The sequence below is a fragment of the Osmerus mordax genome, chromosome 27, assembly GCF_038355195.1.
Source record: "Osmerus mordax isolate fOsmMor3 chromosome 27, fOsmMor3.pri, whole genome shotgun sequence".
Lineage (NCBI taxonomy): Eukaryota > Metazoa > Chordata > Actinopteri > Osmeriformes > Osmeridae > Osmerus > Osmerus mordax.
Genome location: NC_090076.1, coordinates 7,427,049 through 7,442,326, shown reverse-complemented (window position 1 = coordinate 7,442,326; position 15,278 = coordinate 7,427,049). Strand labels below are relative to the sequence as shown.

General features: G+C 51.8%; 1 protein-coding gene across 1 annotated transcript in view; it reads right to left on the bottom strand.

Moving 5' to 3' along the window:
• Positions 1-15,278, bottom strand: part of nek7 (NIMA-related kinase 7) — a gene marked incomplete in the record, with an annotated part of 32,965 nt that overhangs the window by 16,458 nt on the left and 1,229 nt on the right. The window contains 1 exon segment of the mRNA XM_067230802.1: positions 2,439-2,526. Coding sequence (XP_067086903.1) covers positions 2,439-2,498 — 60 coding nt within the window.

Sequence of the window (15,278 nt, the reverse complement as noted above, 5' to 3'; positions counted from 1 at the left end):
GCGAGGCCGGACGAGGCCGGACGAGGGCGAGGAGGGCAAAGGGGGGGGGGGAGGGCCGGAGGGGGGGCTTTTTTTTTTTGGCCAGCCGAGGGGCCGGCCTGCCAGGCAGGATTATGTCAGGCAACAGGCCTCAGCATCAGACAATTCATTAGAGCTAATCTGTTTAGCAGTGGGCAGTGGATGTAAACTTCACAGGCCTTTTGAGGCACCTTTTCACCCTCCAGCCTGGCCTTCAAAGGGCAGCCGGGCCGCCTTGACTGACAGGCCCTCTCATCCACGGCACTGGGCTGTCACACGATGAGGAGCTTCCAGCTGACACACACGTGCTGACTCGCGCGCGCGCGCGCACACACACACACACAGCACACAATGCCAGTGGGTTCAGAAGGTGAACAGCATAGAGGTGAAGTCTGTACAGATATTAGCTGAGGAAGGATTGTGTGTGTGTGTGTGTGTGTGTGCGCATCAGGAGGGGAGGCAGGTTGGGCACAGAGAAGAAAGTGACCTAATAGCCATCACATCTCAGCAGAGAGGGAGAGTGAGATCAGCTAAGCTCCACACCTCCTCCATCCATCCATCTTCCATTATCCATTCATCCTCCATCCATCCACCCATCCTGGCCTGCCATTGTCAGTGTTGAGCCCACATCACCCAGAGCCACTGGGATAATTCCAGCTCTATGGGAATAGTCTCTAGTAATGTGGTAATATGTGAATTCTCTGGTAATTGTCTCTAACTGTCAGAAAACTACACTTAGTCACATTTTTGAGAGGGAGACTTCAAGAGTGAGAGGGTGAGAATGAGAGAGTGAGAAAGAGACAGCGAGAGAGACAGTGAGAAAAAGATAAAGAAAGAGAGAGTAAGCTAACGGGGCAGACAGAGGGACAGGAGCCAGAATGGAGGAGAAAGAGAAAGAGAGAGAGAGACTGAGAGAGAGAGACAGAGAAAAAGAGACTGAGCGAGAGAGAGAGAGAGAGAGAGAGAGAGAGAGAGAGAGAGAGAGAGAGAGACTGAGAGAGAGAGACAGAGAAAAAGAGAAAAAGAGACTGAGCGAGAGAGACAGAGAGACAGAGATCGACACGGAGAGAGACAGAGGGACAGGAGGCAGAGTGGAGGAGTGACGTGGGATGACCAGTGGTGACACGACCACCACGCAGGGCTGACAGACGGAGGAGCACGGAGGGATGGGGGGGAGAAGGAGTGACAGAAGAAGAAAGAGAGGGGGGGAGGAGAGGGGGAGGAGGACGAGGCGTGATATGACAACCCTGCTATGCCAGCGGCTGCCAAGGAAAGGCCAGCGGGAGAGGAGGGAGACAGGAGGAGGGGAGGAAGAGAGGAGGGAGAGGGGGAGAGGAGATGGGAGGAAGAGAGGAGGGAGAGGGGGGGGGATGGGAGAAGACAGGAGGCGGGAGAAGGAGAGGGAAGGAGAGGCGTCGCCTCCCTCACAGGGGGATTCGAACAGAGGGCTCCCTTGCTCCCTATGCCACCCCTCAACACACCAGGCCCCTGCCAGCTTAGTACCATTCAATATTCATCATGCCAGCCAGCCAGCCAGTCAACCAGCCAGCCAGCCAGTCAACCAGCGAGGCAGCCAGTCAACCACACTAGAGCCTCGACTCCCAGCACACCCGCAGACCCGACTGTCAAAATCCGCCACGCCGATCAAAATCCCGTCTAAGGGCCTCACCCTCCCACTCACTCAGAGAGCAAATGCACCATTAAAAATGCACGTCTCCCCAGCTCATCTGGGCTCGGGCTAATGCATATGCATGACCCCTCCAGGACTAAGGGATGCGGGATCGCGAGCGCCGAACCCTTCATCGCATGTCCCATTCTGAGTTTTCAGGAGGGGGGGGTGGTGGGGTTTCGAGCGAGCGGAGGAGAACCTTGAGGAACGTGTGAAAGGGATTCAGGACTTGTTGAAAGGTGTCTATGTGGAAGCTCTTGACGTCGGGCATTACTGCACCCATACACCACCTGTCTCCTCCTCTCCGTCGCTGAATAATCTGCGTTGAATGGCACCCCAAAAATAAGGCTTTAACATGTTTTTCGGGTTAAAAATAAGAAGGCCTAACTAAGACTTTGCCTAACTGCAATAAACTGTGCATCATAAAAAACAAAAGACAGCACTGGAAGAATGTTTTCATATATCGTTAGTGGTGGTAAAATCAGATCTCACTGGAATATCTATTCAATGTGGGAGATACGCTCAAATTAATCATTAAAACCTTCATCAGGCTTTATTTAATGCACAGCCTAATTATCCTTAATTTCCCAATTACAAATCTTGGAATAAATTAACCCCTCTGGCAATTTCAGTCTTAATATTTCATTGCCCTTGTATACAGCGCACTGGGAAACAACAACTAAAGAACTCAGAGGAGTTTTTGTAGCAGTGTGTGTGTGTGTGTGTGTGTGTGTGTTGGGGAACACTGTACCTGAGACTGGAACACGGGCACGGCTGCGTGCTGTCCTTGTGGCTGTGCGTCCATGTCCATGGTGACAGGAACTTGATCCCTCACACGCCTGAGAAAATACACACACACACAACCTCCGGTCAACGTTTCCCTTTCCCTCAATATTCAGTCTTCACTTAACACCTCCTCTCGTCAACCTCCTGTCAACGTGAGCCCTCCAGCCCACACCACAAACCTCAGACAACGCAACTACAACTAAATATCAACGTGGCGTTGCCGTGGCGCTGCTTGAGACCGCTGGGTGCTCGGTAACGGCCTGGCTCGGTGTCATGTGGCTCCAGGACTTGACCCGAGTCACCTGACCCGAGTCGCCTGACACCAGGAAGCTGAACAAACAGGGAACGCGTTTCTTAACCCAGGCAAGTCTGGTAGTTCTAAAGGCGTGTGCAGAAACTGAGAAGCGTTCTGGATCTGGTCCGTGACTGGTCTGTATCTGGGTCCATCTCTGGGCCGAGCCACCTGAATCCCCACACCCGAGACCCAGCTTCCAGACACCCTGTAGACCCTGACACCAGACACCCAGGGGAGCCGTCCGGTTTAGCCACTGTCACAGCCCTGGGAGGAATCTCAGGTTTCAAAGCCACACTCGCAGACAGAAGCAGGTAGGACCAGGACACTGTGTAAGAACCCACTCGCAGACAGAAGCAGGTAGGACCAGGACACTGTGTAAGAACCCACTCGCAGACAGAAGCAGGTAGGACCAGGACACTGTGTAAGAACCCACTCGCAGACAGAAGCAGGTAGGACCAGGACACTGTGTAAGAACCCACTCGCAGACGGCGTCAGGCCCCTTCTGACAGGCGGTGTGTGCCCAGGAGGCTGTGTTCGTTTACACAGGCAACTCGGCTCGCTCTAAAAGACCTGAGGAAGCCGTGTAGCCTGTCCCGGCTTGTTTGCGGGTGATTGCGTAAGATGTTCCGCTGGTGGCTCCTGGTGTTGCCTCCACGACAAAGCCGGAGAAATGTGAACTATTGCCAAAAGGAATATTCTAAGATCCGTGTTGAGAGAATTGGAGGAAATCGGGGTATGATGCAAAAGTCCCGTTCAGTCCCGCAATTACATTAGAATTCCGGTCTCACAACCTCCACCCATGTTCTCACATCCATGTTCTCACATCCATGTTCTCACATCCATGTTCTCACATCCATGTTCTCACATCCATGTTATCGCAGTACATGATGGGACATCTTCATCCCACCTCACACAGACATGTCGTCACAGGGGGGGGGGGGACACAGGATGGAGATACACACACAAACACACACCCCGAAGGGGCACAGGAAGAAGGATAATAAGTAGTTGTACTGTGACAGAGCCAACAAACCTTAAAAGGCTTATGTTCTTTTCCATCAGGTACAGTAGCATGGAGGTGGGGCATGGTGATAGAGAGGGAGGTGAGATAGAGGGATAAATAGAGAGGGAGGTGAGATAGAGAGGGAGGTGAGAGAGAGGGAGGTGAGAGAGAGGGAGGTGAGAGAGAGGGATAAATAGAGAGGCAGGGAGAGATAGAGAGGGAGGTGAGATAGAGAGGGAGGTGAGATAGAGAGGGAGGTGAGATAGAGGGATAAATAGAGAGGCAGGGTGAGATAGAGAGGGAGGTGAGATAGAGGGATAAATAGAGAGGCAGGGAGAGATAGAGAGGGGGGTGATAGAGGGAAGCATTTTAATGATTCAGTCACACACTGCATGGGTTTCACCAGCTCAATTACTGACTAAGAAATACACACACACACACGTTTACGTCCTGAAAATCACAGTAACTGCTGCTTTTTTTCACCTCCCTCCTTATCTTTCTGCCCGTCTGACCGTCTGTCTGCCTGTCCACCACCTCTGTCTGCCTGCCTGCCTGTCTCCCTGCCTGCCTGTCTCCCTGCCTGCCTGTCTCCCTGCCTGCCTGTCTCCCTGCCTGCCTGCCTGCCTCCCTGCCTCCCTGCCTGTCTGTCCGTCACCTTGTCAGACTGAGGGGACTACTCACGGCGTCTTGCTTCCCCAGCCAATTAAAACTCCCAGACAGTGCAGGAGAGCGGAATGACAAACGGGAAGCCATCTCCATGGCGACATAATCAGTCTGATTTAGCAAAGGTTAATAATGCTAATGAGACCGATGCGGTGTGTGTACGCGCATGTGTGTCCTCTGTGTGTGTGTCCATGAGCGTGCACGCATGTGTGTCTGTGCGCGTGCATGTGAGAGACAGAGAGAGAGAGAGAGAGAGAAAGAGAGAGAAAGAGAGAGAGAGAGAGAGAGAAAGAGAGAGAGAGAGAGAGAGAGAGAGAGAGAGAGAGAGAGAGAGAGAGAGAAGGCCGAGTCAGGCTGACTGACAGTGTCTCTAGCGCTCCCAGACGAAGCGCTTCTGTCTCCCAGCATCGCCGACCAACTCTGAAACTTAAGTCAAAGGCTCAGTAGGTTAGTTAGCTTATGGGCTAAATGTTTCTATTAGCGGATAGAAATGTTTTCTATTTGATGTTCCTCTTAGAGGCGAGGGAGTCCGAGAGTGAGGGGGGGGAGAAGGAATCAGAGAAACAGAGAGACGAACAGAGAGACAGAGAGACAGAGAGAGAGAGGGCGCCGTATGTTTGCTGGTTGCCATGGCGTTCGCACAGGAGGTTGTGATGGGGGGTCCAGGCAGCCTCTGCAGCAGTTCATCGCACTTCATTCTCCAGCTCTGGAGACGGAGCCTGGCTCTCTCTCTCCCTGCCCCTTCTCTCCCCTGCCCCCTCTCACCGCCCCATGTCACAATACCCAGGGGGCATCTGGGCCCGCGCCCTGTCTTTGGCCCTCCCACACCCTCATTAACAGGATCAATTAAGACTGCCACATTCCATCAGTGCCCCGGTGACCACGGAGAAGAGACCAAGAGCTGCTTCAGACTGGGGTGACTAACCAAGCAGAAGGCACCAAGCCAGCAGTCACACTCTCAAGTCACACAAGCACGTACACACACACACACACACACTCGCACCTCAGACACACACAAACTCAAGACTCACAGTCACACACACACACTCACAGGAAGCCGGTTAGAACAACATCCTTTTAAAAATGATTAAAATCATTCCTAAACGTTCCTAAAGGAGAAACTTGTTTCTGGTTTAAGACTCTAGGCTCGGCCGTTGTTGTTCGTACATGACAGTTTCCTTCCCAGGCTGGTCAGCAGCATAGCTAAACTTCATTTTCTCATATGCTTAGAAGTATAGGAGTATGCTTCTCTGCGATGTTTTGTTGCCCCCGCTGAACTAAGTCAAAACAGGCCAGTCTAGACCGCCCAGAGTAAACAAACACTGGGTTCTGACTGGGCTCCAGCTGGGCCTGCAGCCGAGCCAGACGGAGCCAATCACAGGCTGCCATAATCAGCTGTGGTGGTGCTCTTCCTGTGTGCGAACAGAACGGAGCTGGATCGAGTTGGGTCGGACTGGGTAGGGTAGAGTAGGGCAGGGCAGGGTAGGGAGGGAGAAGGAGGGGGATAGGAGAGAAGGAGAGGGGAAAAGAGAGAGGATGGGGGGGAGGAGTGGGGGTGGGGGAGGGAGGGAGGGAGGGAGGGAGGGAGGGAGGGAGGGAGGGAGGGAGGGAGGGAGGGAGGGAGGGAGGGAGGGAGGGAGGGAGGGAGGGAGGGAGGGAGGAGGGAGGGAGGGAGGGAGGGAGGGAGGGAGGGAGGGAGGGAGGGAGGGAGGGAGGGAGGGTGTGTGTTAACCAGCCTGGTAGAGTGGAGTGCAACATCAGCAGTACAACCAAGGACAGCCGACATGAAGAGACTGATGAGTCTGGCCGTCCTCAGATGGTGTTTAGAGAGAGGGGGGGGGGAGATGGAGGGAGAGGGGGTGAGAGATGGAGGGAGAGGGGGGGAGAGATGGAGGGAGAGGGGGGGAGAGGGAGGAGAGGGGGAGAGATGGAGGGAAAGGGGGGGAGAGATGGAAGGAGAGGGGGGAGAGGGGGAGAAATGGAGGAGAGATGGGGAGAGATGGGGGATCGACAGAGACAGAATAAAAGAAAAAGAGACTCAGACTGACAGAAAGAAAGGAGAAAGACACAGAAAGTGAGACATTAGAGAGAGAGAAAAAGATGGAGTCGATGGAGGGGGAGAGATGTAGCAGTCTGAGACTGGGAAGTGTGCTGCGCGGGAATCAAAGGCACCTTTGAGCGGGCCGAGACAGCCAGAGCGCTGGACGTGGTGTCCATGATTACAAGAAGCAGGGAAACCTTTGAGTTTGCTCTCATGAAAGCCAAGCAGGGCCCTTCTGATGGCTTTGCCGGGCCTGCGCAGGCAACACGCGCACACTAATGATGGAGTCGATCTGGAGAGGAACCCCAAGAAGCTCCAATTTATTTTAATCACTATTAAAAATCATTAGTTCTCGATCCGCGCGCGTGCAGTGGGGCCGTGTCTTTAAGCGGGAGTCTTAAACGGAACGGGAAATGGAGACGTGTTGTCGCCGAGGCCCAGGATGGAGGACGAACCTTTGAAAGTGTCTTTCAACAGCTCGCCGAACAAAAGTCAAACCTTTTTTTTTCTTTCTTTCTTCACCCCGTCTCATCGCAAAAAGTTCAAACGGGGAACGAAAGGAAAACGCTGAACGCATCTCAGCGAGAGATCGCTCCCTGATCCTGTCCTGTCTACAAAGAGGGACAACAACAGGCGCTCGAATCAAATGCACCTTCCTACAATCAACAGGCGCAGTTTGGCCTGCTAATTACCATCAGCCCACTTCACAACAGAACACCCGTGTGTGTGTGTGTGTGTCTGAAGAACACACCCAACTTCAATCCCCCGGCCTTCCACTCTCATATAGATCCAGAACAACAAGACCTTCAGCCTCTGACGAGGCGAGGGTAGCAGAGTGCAGAGGATGATGAAGAAGAGAAATGCTGAGGCCTTCAGGGAGCCCAGCCAGCGATCCATAGTCCTTCTCCCTCACTATTTATATCCTCCTTTACATCTTTCGCTTTCATATTTTATAGGCTAATGATTATTTCTAGAAGTAAACAGCACAGCACAATTGGCTGTGGCTACATGTGAGGGTCTGCTTGATTTATACCTCCGTGCCCACACAAACTAGCTCACCGCTTCAGTGTGTGCGTGTGTGTGTCCACTGTCTTTTTTTGCAGCTTGTGAACTGTCTCTCCCGGTCCTGTCATAACCAAACAGTCCATTAACAACAGCTGGCCACGCCTGTTTCAAACCCGATTTCTGCTCCATCCGCAGCCCAAATCTTGTGTGTGTGGTGCGTGTTTGTATGCGTGTTGGTGTGTGTGTGGTGCGTGTTTGTATGCGTGTTGGTGTGTGTGTGCGTGTGTTGGTGTGTGTGTGTCTTACTCCACCCCCCCCCCCCCCCACACACACACACACACACACACTTTCCAACCCAACCCTCCTCCCACCTCATCCTCCCACATGCAGTACAAATGTCTGCCATTCACCGAGTGAAAGCCTGAAGTACATGCAGGTGTCAGGCTCTCGTCTCCACCTCCTCCATCCTCTCCTCCTCATCCTCCTCTCCCCCTCCTCCTTCTCCTCCTACTCTCCTGCTCTCGAAGGGCTGTGCTCTGAGGAGCTGGCGCGAGGCTAAAGGCCCAGGCCACCTCTCCCTCCATTGTCCTCGCCCTCTCCACGCCAGCGTTGATGACTCACTTGAGGAAGCCTTTGTGGCGCTGCCGTCACTCCGGCAGGTGCCTCACAGCAGAAGGCACCAGCCAGAGAGGGGGGCGAGAGACAGCGAGAGACAGAGAGCGCCCCCGTGACCGGTACCGTTTGATGTGGTGCTTTCATCCGCGGAGCCAACGTCCATGCAAATAATCACTTGAAGAACAAACACACGCACACAAACACACACACACAAAAAAACATTCCACTTGTGCTTGTAAAGATAACCTCGCATTTCAATCATAAAAAGACGGCAAAGACGTCCACGTGTTGCCCGTGACGACCCTCCCCTCCCCCGTCTCCCCCGCCCGTGTTTGGACTGTCAATCACCCGGCGCGGGATGCCGCCGATGCCATTCAGACGAACGTTTAACTAAAAGGCCTACTTTGAGATTTGAATCCGAATTGAGATCTGAAAGCCGGCGAACAAAGAGAGACTTCAATCAGGTCTTAAACGTGGTGTTTTGGTTTTTACAGAAAGAGAGAGAGAAATGGAGAGAGGAAAAAGAAGAAAAAAAAGCTTGTTTCCCAGGAGAACCAAATTAACCGCAATTATCCACAACGTGGGTCTTATTAATTAGCTTCAAGACAGACACGCTTGTCCTAACAGTCGGCAAGTCTCACAGCCAACATTCAGAGGCCAAGGGGGTCTTTTCCCTGGCTAAAAAAAGGGTCACAACTTCCGATGTCAAACTAAATTTGCCATCGCCAGACCCCACGGGCATCATCAGATGACCGCCTGGCTGACTGCCTGCTTGGCTTGCTGCCTGCGCACACGGGGTCCATCCCAGCTGACCATGACAGCCCTCCGTGAACCAGTCAGGCAGGAAGTCACAGCCAGGCTGTGGTGTTGTTCGGTATCGGAAGATCAGTTGAAGAGGTGAACCTGGTTCCCGGGGGAGTGTGGAGGCCAGTACCCCAGGATCTGAGTGCCCCTGGGGGGACTGGAAGCCAAAGTCACACACCCCTCTCCCCTCCCCGGCTCCAGCACAGCGGACTGTCCTCCAGGTCTAATGAGGCCTTTGTTCGTTAGCCACGTCACTGACCACCACCCCCGGATTAGCTCCGTCACCTCGGGGACTGAGATGGGATGTGACACGCCGTGGCGCGGGGCTAAGCTAGGGCTCCAGAGTGAGTCAAGGCCACACACTCCACCCCCACCCCCACCCCCACCTCCCCCAACTCACGACAGCCTAGCGATCATGCTAACACAAGTCTACAGTCTGAGGCATCCTCTCCTTCCTTCCTTCCCTCCCTCCCTCCCTCCGTCCGCCTCCCCCCTTATCCCTCTTTCTCTTTCTGTCTCTCTGCTCTTTGGGGGAAAGTGGGGGGTGAGGAGGAGGAGGGAGGGGGGGCTAGGATAACAACAGTTCCGACACAGAGCGTGGAAGAATCTCAAAGTTGTTCTCGTTTCTTCGCGTCTGAAAACAACATCTGGTGTTCCGGGGGTCTACCTCCCCCTCGGTTAAAGCGGTGGTTTCCACCGCGCTCCGTCCACGCTGCTGCTTGCTTCCCCCCCTCCCCCCCCCTTTACCCTTGACAGTTCCGAGTGGCTCACTTCGCATCAGCGTTCGAGTCTGCATGAAACAGAATGACAAGAGCAAGATGTCCGAACCATTAGTAACACGAGAGGGAGCCGTTCGCAGGCCACGTCTCCGTGCATAGCTGAGCACCGACGCTCGTCTGCGGGCCCCAACCAGGCCTCGCCAGGCCAGGGCCTCCGAGACACTCTGCACCCCCAGAACCCTCACCCCGGCAGGGGTCACGACCCCCGCCCAACCTGACCCTAGACCTGGCCGAAATACTGGGAGAGGACGAGACCAATGGCATGGATACGTAAACGTATAAAACAATCACGCGTATACACCAAGACTCATAGAAAGATATACTGTGTATAAGCGCACACACACATACAAAACCCCTGGGAACAAAACTGAAATCAAGTCTCAGTCTGGTTCTGGTTCTATTCCAGCCTACTGTGGGTTCTGTGGTGGGCCCTGCTGACGGCCACAACACACACGCGCGCACACACACACACACACACACACACGCGCAAACACACACCCCTAACCAGATGCAGTGCAGAGCTTTACAATCAGAGGTCAAACAAAGTGTGTCTGTGTGTGTGTGCACGCGCGCGCGTGTGTGTGTGTGTATTCTCAGACAATCAAAGGAGGAGACCTCGCCTGCTGTCAGAGTGAAGCACAGCGCGGCAACATGACTGGCTTGATTTCTGATGTCAGCAGCTCAGTATCAGTGTGTGGTGTGGCCTACGCATGTGTGTGTGTGCCAGCATCCTCCTTCTGCTGCTGGAGAAACAACATACGGCACACACACACACAGCAGACACAGTCAAAAAAACACACAAAAATGGGGACGGACACACATATGTATAAACACACACACACAGGAAAGGCTGCATATTTATTTTTACTCTGCTTTCCAGCCTCCTTCGCATGAGCGCATCTCCCTGTGTTTCTGCACTGCGTGTGTGTGTGTGTGTGTGCGCCCGTGTGAGGAGCTGATGATCAAGAGGATTACAGTGGCCCTAAGGGGTCACACCTCTCACCCTCCTCCCTCTCCTCCCTCTCCTCATGCCTGCGGGGACTTCCCTTTCCAGCTCTGCAGAGACATGTGCTCAACACCCCACGCTGAGCCCTGACATCCAGACCAACACAGCCCCAGTGTGCCGTCAGCTCAGCCAAAACAAGTGCACCTCCAAACTCTGTCTCCTCCCTCTCCTCCTCGATCTCTCCCCCTCGCTCTCTCCCCCTCGTCCTCGCTCTCTCCCCCTCGTCCTCGCTCTCTCCCCCTCGTCCTCGCTCTCTCCCCCTCCTCCTCGCTCTCTCCCCCTCGTCCTCGCTCTCTCCCCCTCGCTCTCTCCCCCTCCTCCTCGCTCTCTCCCCCTCCCCCTCGCTCTCTCCCCCTCCCCCTCGCTCTCTCCCCCTCCCCCTCGCTCTCTCCCCCTCCTCCTCGCTCTCTCTCCCTCCTCCCAAAAAAGATATATCGAGGGCAGATTACGTAGAAGTTACCACCTTAACGGCAAATTCAAACTCTTCTCCCTTTTCTACCCATCCCAAGCACTCATGCCTAGTCATCTCATCCAGTCATCCATTTCTCCTGGTCCCTTTCTCTCCTCATCCTTTCATCCCTTCCTACCTACCTCATCCCTCTCTCTCCATCCCCCATCTTCCTTCCTCCTCCTCCTCCTCCGAGTCGTAAACAGCTCTAGTTCACGGGGCTCCATTTCCCTGGATGTCACATGGCACATTGAGGAGCCTGCAGAAGCCAGTTCTGAACCTGGTTGGAGAGGAACACTCAGGCCCTCAACTGTCTATCCAGTGGCCTCTTTTAAAACGGCACCAGATAGTAAGTAAGCAAGCCTAGGCCTAATTACCCCTCTATCAAATAACACTTGACCTACAAGGTTAAAGTTTCTAGTTTCAATTAGCCTAGTATCATATCCAAAAAACACTTCATTAATGCATCATCCACTTAGGAATTTCCCAGGCCAATGAAACAAATTTGCAATATTGACCCGTCTACGTATTATGCTAATCTGGATGTGCTTGTGTTACAGTCGTGCGTTGTATGCCCTTTGGGTAGAGAGAATAAAAATCTTCATCACAAACAATGAGCCAATAATTAGCAACAGGCAGAGAGAGACACGTAATGTAAAACAGAGTTAGGCCTACCAATATGTTAAATTCTCCTTAAGATACAAAGGAGAGGCCGATGCCTGAAGGAATTGTCATACACTGATTTGCAGGTTAGGCTATCGTTGTTAACCATGAAACAGACTATAGTGGCATTGTCTGAATCCCCCAAAATGTGAGTTTATTTGGCAGAACTCTCCGTATGCAAACCACTGACAGTTGCTGAGGAGGCAGAGACAAAGGAAGAGGGGGGGGGGGGTACTCTTCACAACCAAAGAAAGAGGAAGGCAGGCCTGCTACAGACTAGAAAGATCTTCCCTTCCCACATTAAGATATTAATATTAATGAGGTTTCCTGGGCTTTCTTTTTTGGACGATTTGAAACACGGAAAACTTAAAAAGCACAAATTCCAGGAGTTCTGTGTGCAGTTTGACCCGGAGTCGCGCTGACACCGAGCGTGACAGCATCGCTGTTCAAAGAGACCAAACTGCTTTCATCAGGGGATCCTTTTCTTGCCCGAGACTCCGCCAGCCCATGCCATCTGCTTTAGTCTAAAATGGTAACTTCCAGGATGTTCTCTGCGTTTTTCGGGCGCTTCACAGGGCCTGGTAAACAGGCTGCGCTCCGATGTGCGCTCCCTGTTTGCAGACGCGTGTAGCGCTCTTAAATATTCACTGGTAAACTGTCAACCAGGAGCTGGCCTCCTGCCCAGCTTTCACAGTGTGGTGGTGTAAAGACCCCTCTGAGCCAGGCCCATCCCCAACTACCCCTGAACAACCCCCCAACTACCCCTGAACAACCCTCCAACTACCCCTGAACAACCCTCCAACTACCCCTGAACAACCCCCCAACTAGCCCTGAACAACCCTCCAACTACCCCTGAATTACCCCCCCCCCCCACCCCCCCCAACTACCCCTGAATAACCCCACAAACTACCCCTGAACAACCCTCCAACAAACCCTGAACAACTGGTTGCCTAGCTCCTTCCAGTGCACCCCCCCCCCCCTCCCCCTCCCCAACCACACACACACACACACAAACTAAAAGAACAGCTAGATAGCCTGCTGACTCCCAGTCCTTCCTTCAGACAGACATCTGTAAAATATTTTTATTCACTGCCCACAACCGCACCACACTTGGCAAAGGTCTCCCAGCGACAGTCTGGCCTCACTTCTGAAGGAGCCAGGCAGAGTTATGGCTGCTGCTGCCTTCTCCAGCTCCCTCCTCCACACCTCCAGGCCCTTACCAGGGCCCCAGGCCAAAGCCAGGACCCGACAGTCAGGCGAAGGCTGCTCTAAGACGGGTCACAACACGCACAGCAGTCCCTGGCACCTCAGTCTGGCACGGAGGTCTGGAACATTCAGACCAAGGGCTTTCGAACACAGTGGAGTGGAGATGAACTCCTGCACTGCTCTCAGCAGATCTGCTTTTCTCCTCCCTTAACTGGCTCGCACTGAGGCAGGAACAAACGCCCATAGCGCAGCTTTTGCAAGGATTTCTCTCTTCTCTCTCAAAGTACAAATTCATCTTGCTTTTTTTGGTCTCGTCTCATGACAAATGCATACTGTCACTGTCAAGAGATGTGGTGTTTACAGTGGCATACAGCATCTTGTAATTATTCCATGAAAGTGAATTTGTATCCTGGGGGATTTGCGGTTTGTGTGCGGATAATCAAAAGAGATCTGGAGGGGGAGGAAACGACACAACCTCCGATAAATGGAATTCCTGCTTTTGAGCGATCTTTCCAGCACACTTCACAATGTGCCAAAAAGGCTTTGTCTGTTTGGAGGACAGGCCAGTACAACGCTTGCAGGCCTGCCCTGTAACATGCACACGCACACCGCAGCTTATAGGCTAAATTCCATTGTATGCCGCATGCACAAATAAACAAAAAAATCAAAAAACACTGGCGACAATAACAAAACCTATACATAACATCCTGTAGCCTAAATCCAGATTTTACTTCCCTTTAAGATTAAGGTCATAAGCACCTCATATTTCACACATTGTGAAAATTATATCTAACATTTTGGTTTACCAACACAAAAAAACTACAGTTTTGTCAAACAAATAACAGGCTGTTATTCCGATATTTTGCCTTGAGACCCTCTGAGTAAACAGATATAGTAGGGTCATGATTGCGACCCCAGGACACCCCAAACACTTCCCAGACATAAGGACAGGTCAGAGGTCAGTTATTGTGTGTTTGCATGACTTTGTAGTGTCTGTCGCCCCCACCCAGCCAGAGCACAGCAGGCCTTGATGAGAGGAGATCAATCTCTCTGAAAATTGAGCACTTTCTTACTAAAGCAAAGGCCGGAAGGCATCCTCTAAGGATAGACGGATCTCTAGATCTCCAGTGACCTTCATAAGATAGAGGAATGAGGAAGATATGAGGAAATATTGATGGGCTGGTTGTTTGAAGGAGAGAAAGAAAGAGTAATGGGAAACCGTATGCGCAATGCTTAACAATACAGGATACAGTAACGGCTTTAAACCAGCTCTTCTTTTATCATTTTCTCATCTTATTAGGGCCATTTGTAGTCCTGTTGTAACACTTAACGATTGCTTACAAAAAAACCTAACATTATAAATGGTTAGACCTAGCCAATAAGACTAGGTCCTGAACCTATGTCAGTGTCATGTCTTGGGTGTGCTAGACAATCTACTTGACATATACTGCAAAGGGTTTAATGTAGCTGAAGAAATTGAAATTCCCTGCAGCATCCGTACATAAAATGTTGTGTGAGGGGAAAAAAACGAAGAAAAAAAACTAACAAAGAATGTTCTTTGTAAGTCCCTGAGGCACGGTGAGTGTAATATTGGTCAGATGACAAATGTTTCGTTGGATATTGAATCTGGTTCGAGGGTTGGCTGCAGGGCTAAAACAGGAAAGGGTTTTGGCCAATTCTGCTTTGCTTAATCACTTCTCGCGTGATAGAGGTTGGGCATCCAGATACTGCACACAGACAAGTCTGTCACCGCTTCTAGAAATTTTGTTCTAGAAGTTTAGGGCTGAGCCAAAAGCATGCCATTTTAAAACGTAACGTAAAAACACAAACAATGGGCATATTAAACGATATACAAAAGACTACATCACTGCTTACACACCTGATGCAATAAAAGAAGCCAGAAACCGGATCATGAAGTTTTGCCAGAGGCGTCAAAACCCATCCATCTCTCATCAGCAATCAAAACCAAGGTTACTGGCAGGGAGTCCTAAGAGCTACAACTGTTGACGATCAGAGCGGCTTGATGAAAGCTTTTGGCAGTCTTTTACTACGCTAATCATTCCTGTTTTTGACAAGTTCCTTGATAATCTACTTCATAGACCCCATGATCTCAACTGCCTAATACTGTCAGTGTAGTGAACTGTGGTGTTTGACAGACAGTGAATGTTGCAACTTAGGTGAGTAACAACTTGGATGATGAGATATGATCCCTGCCTTCGGAATCTCGTGTGGATTCAGGCCAACTGTAACTAAATTAGAACATGAAACACAAGGTCC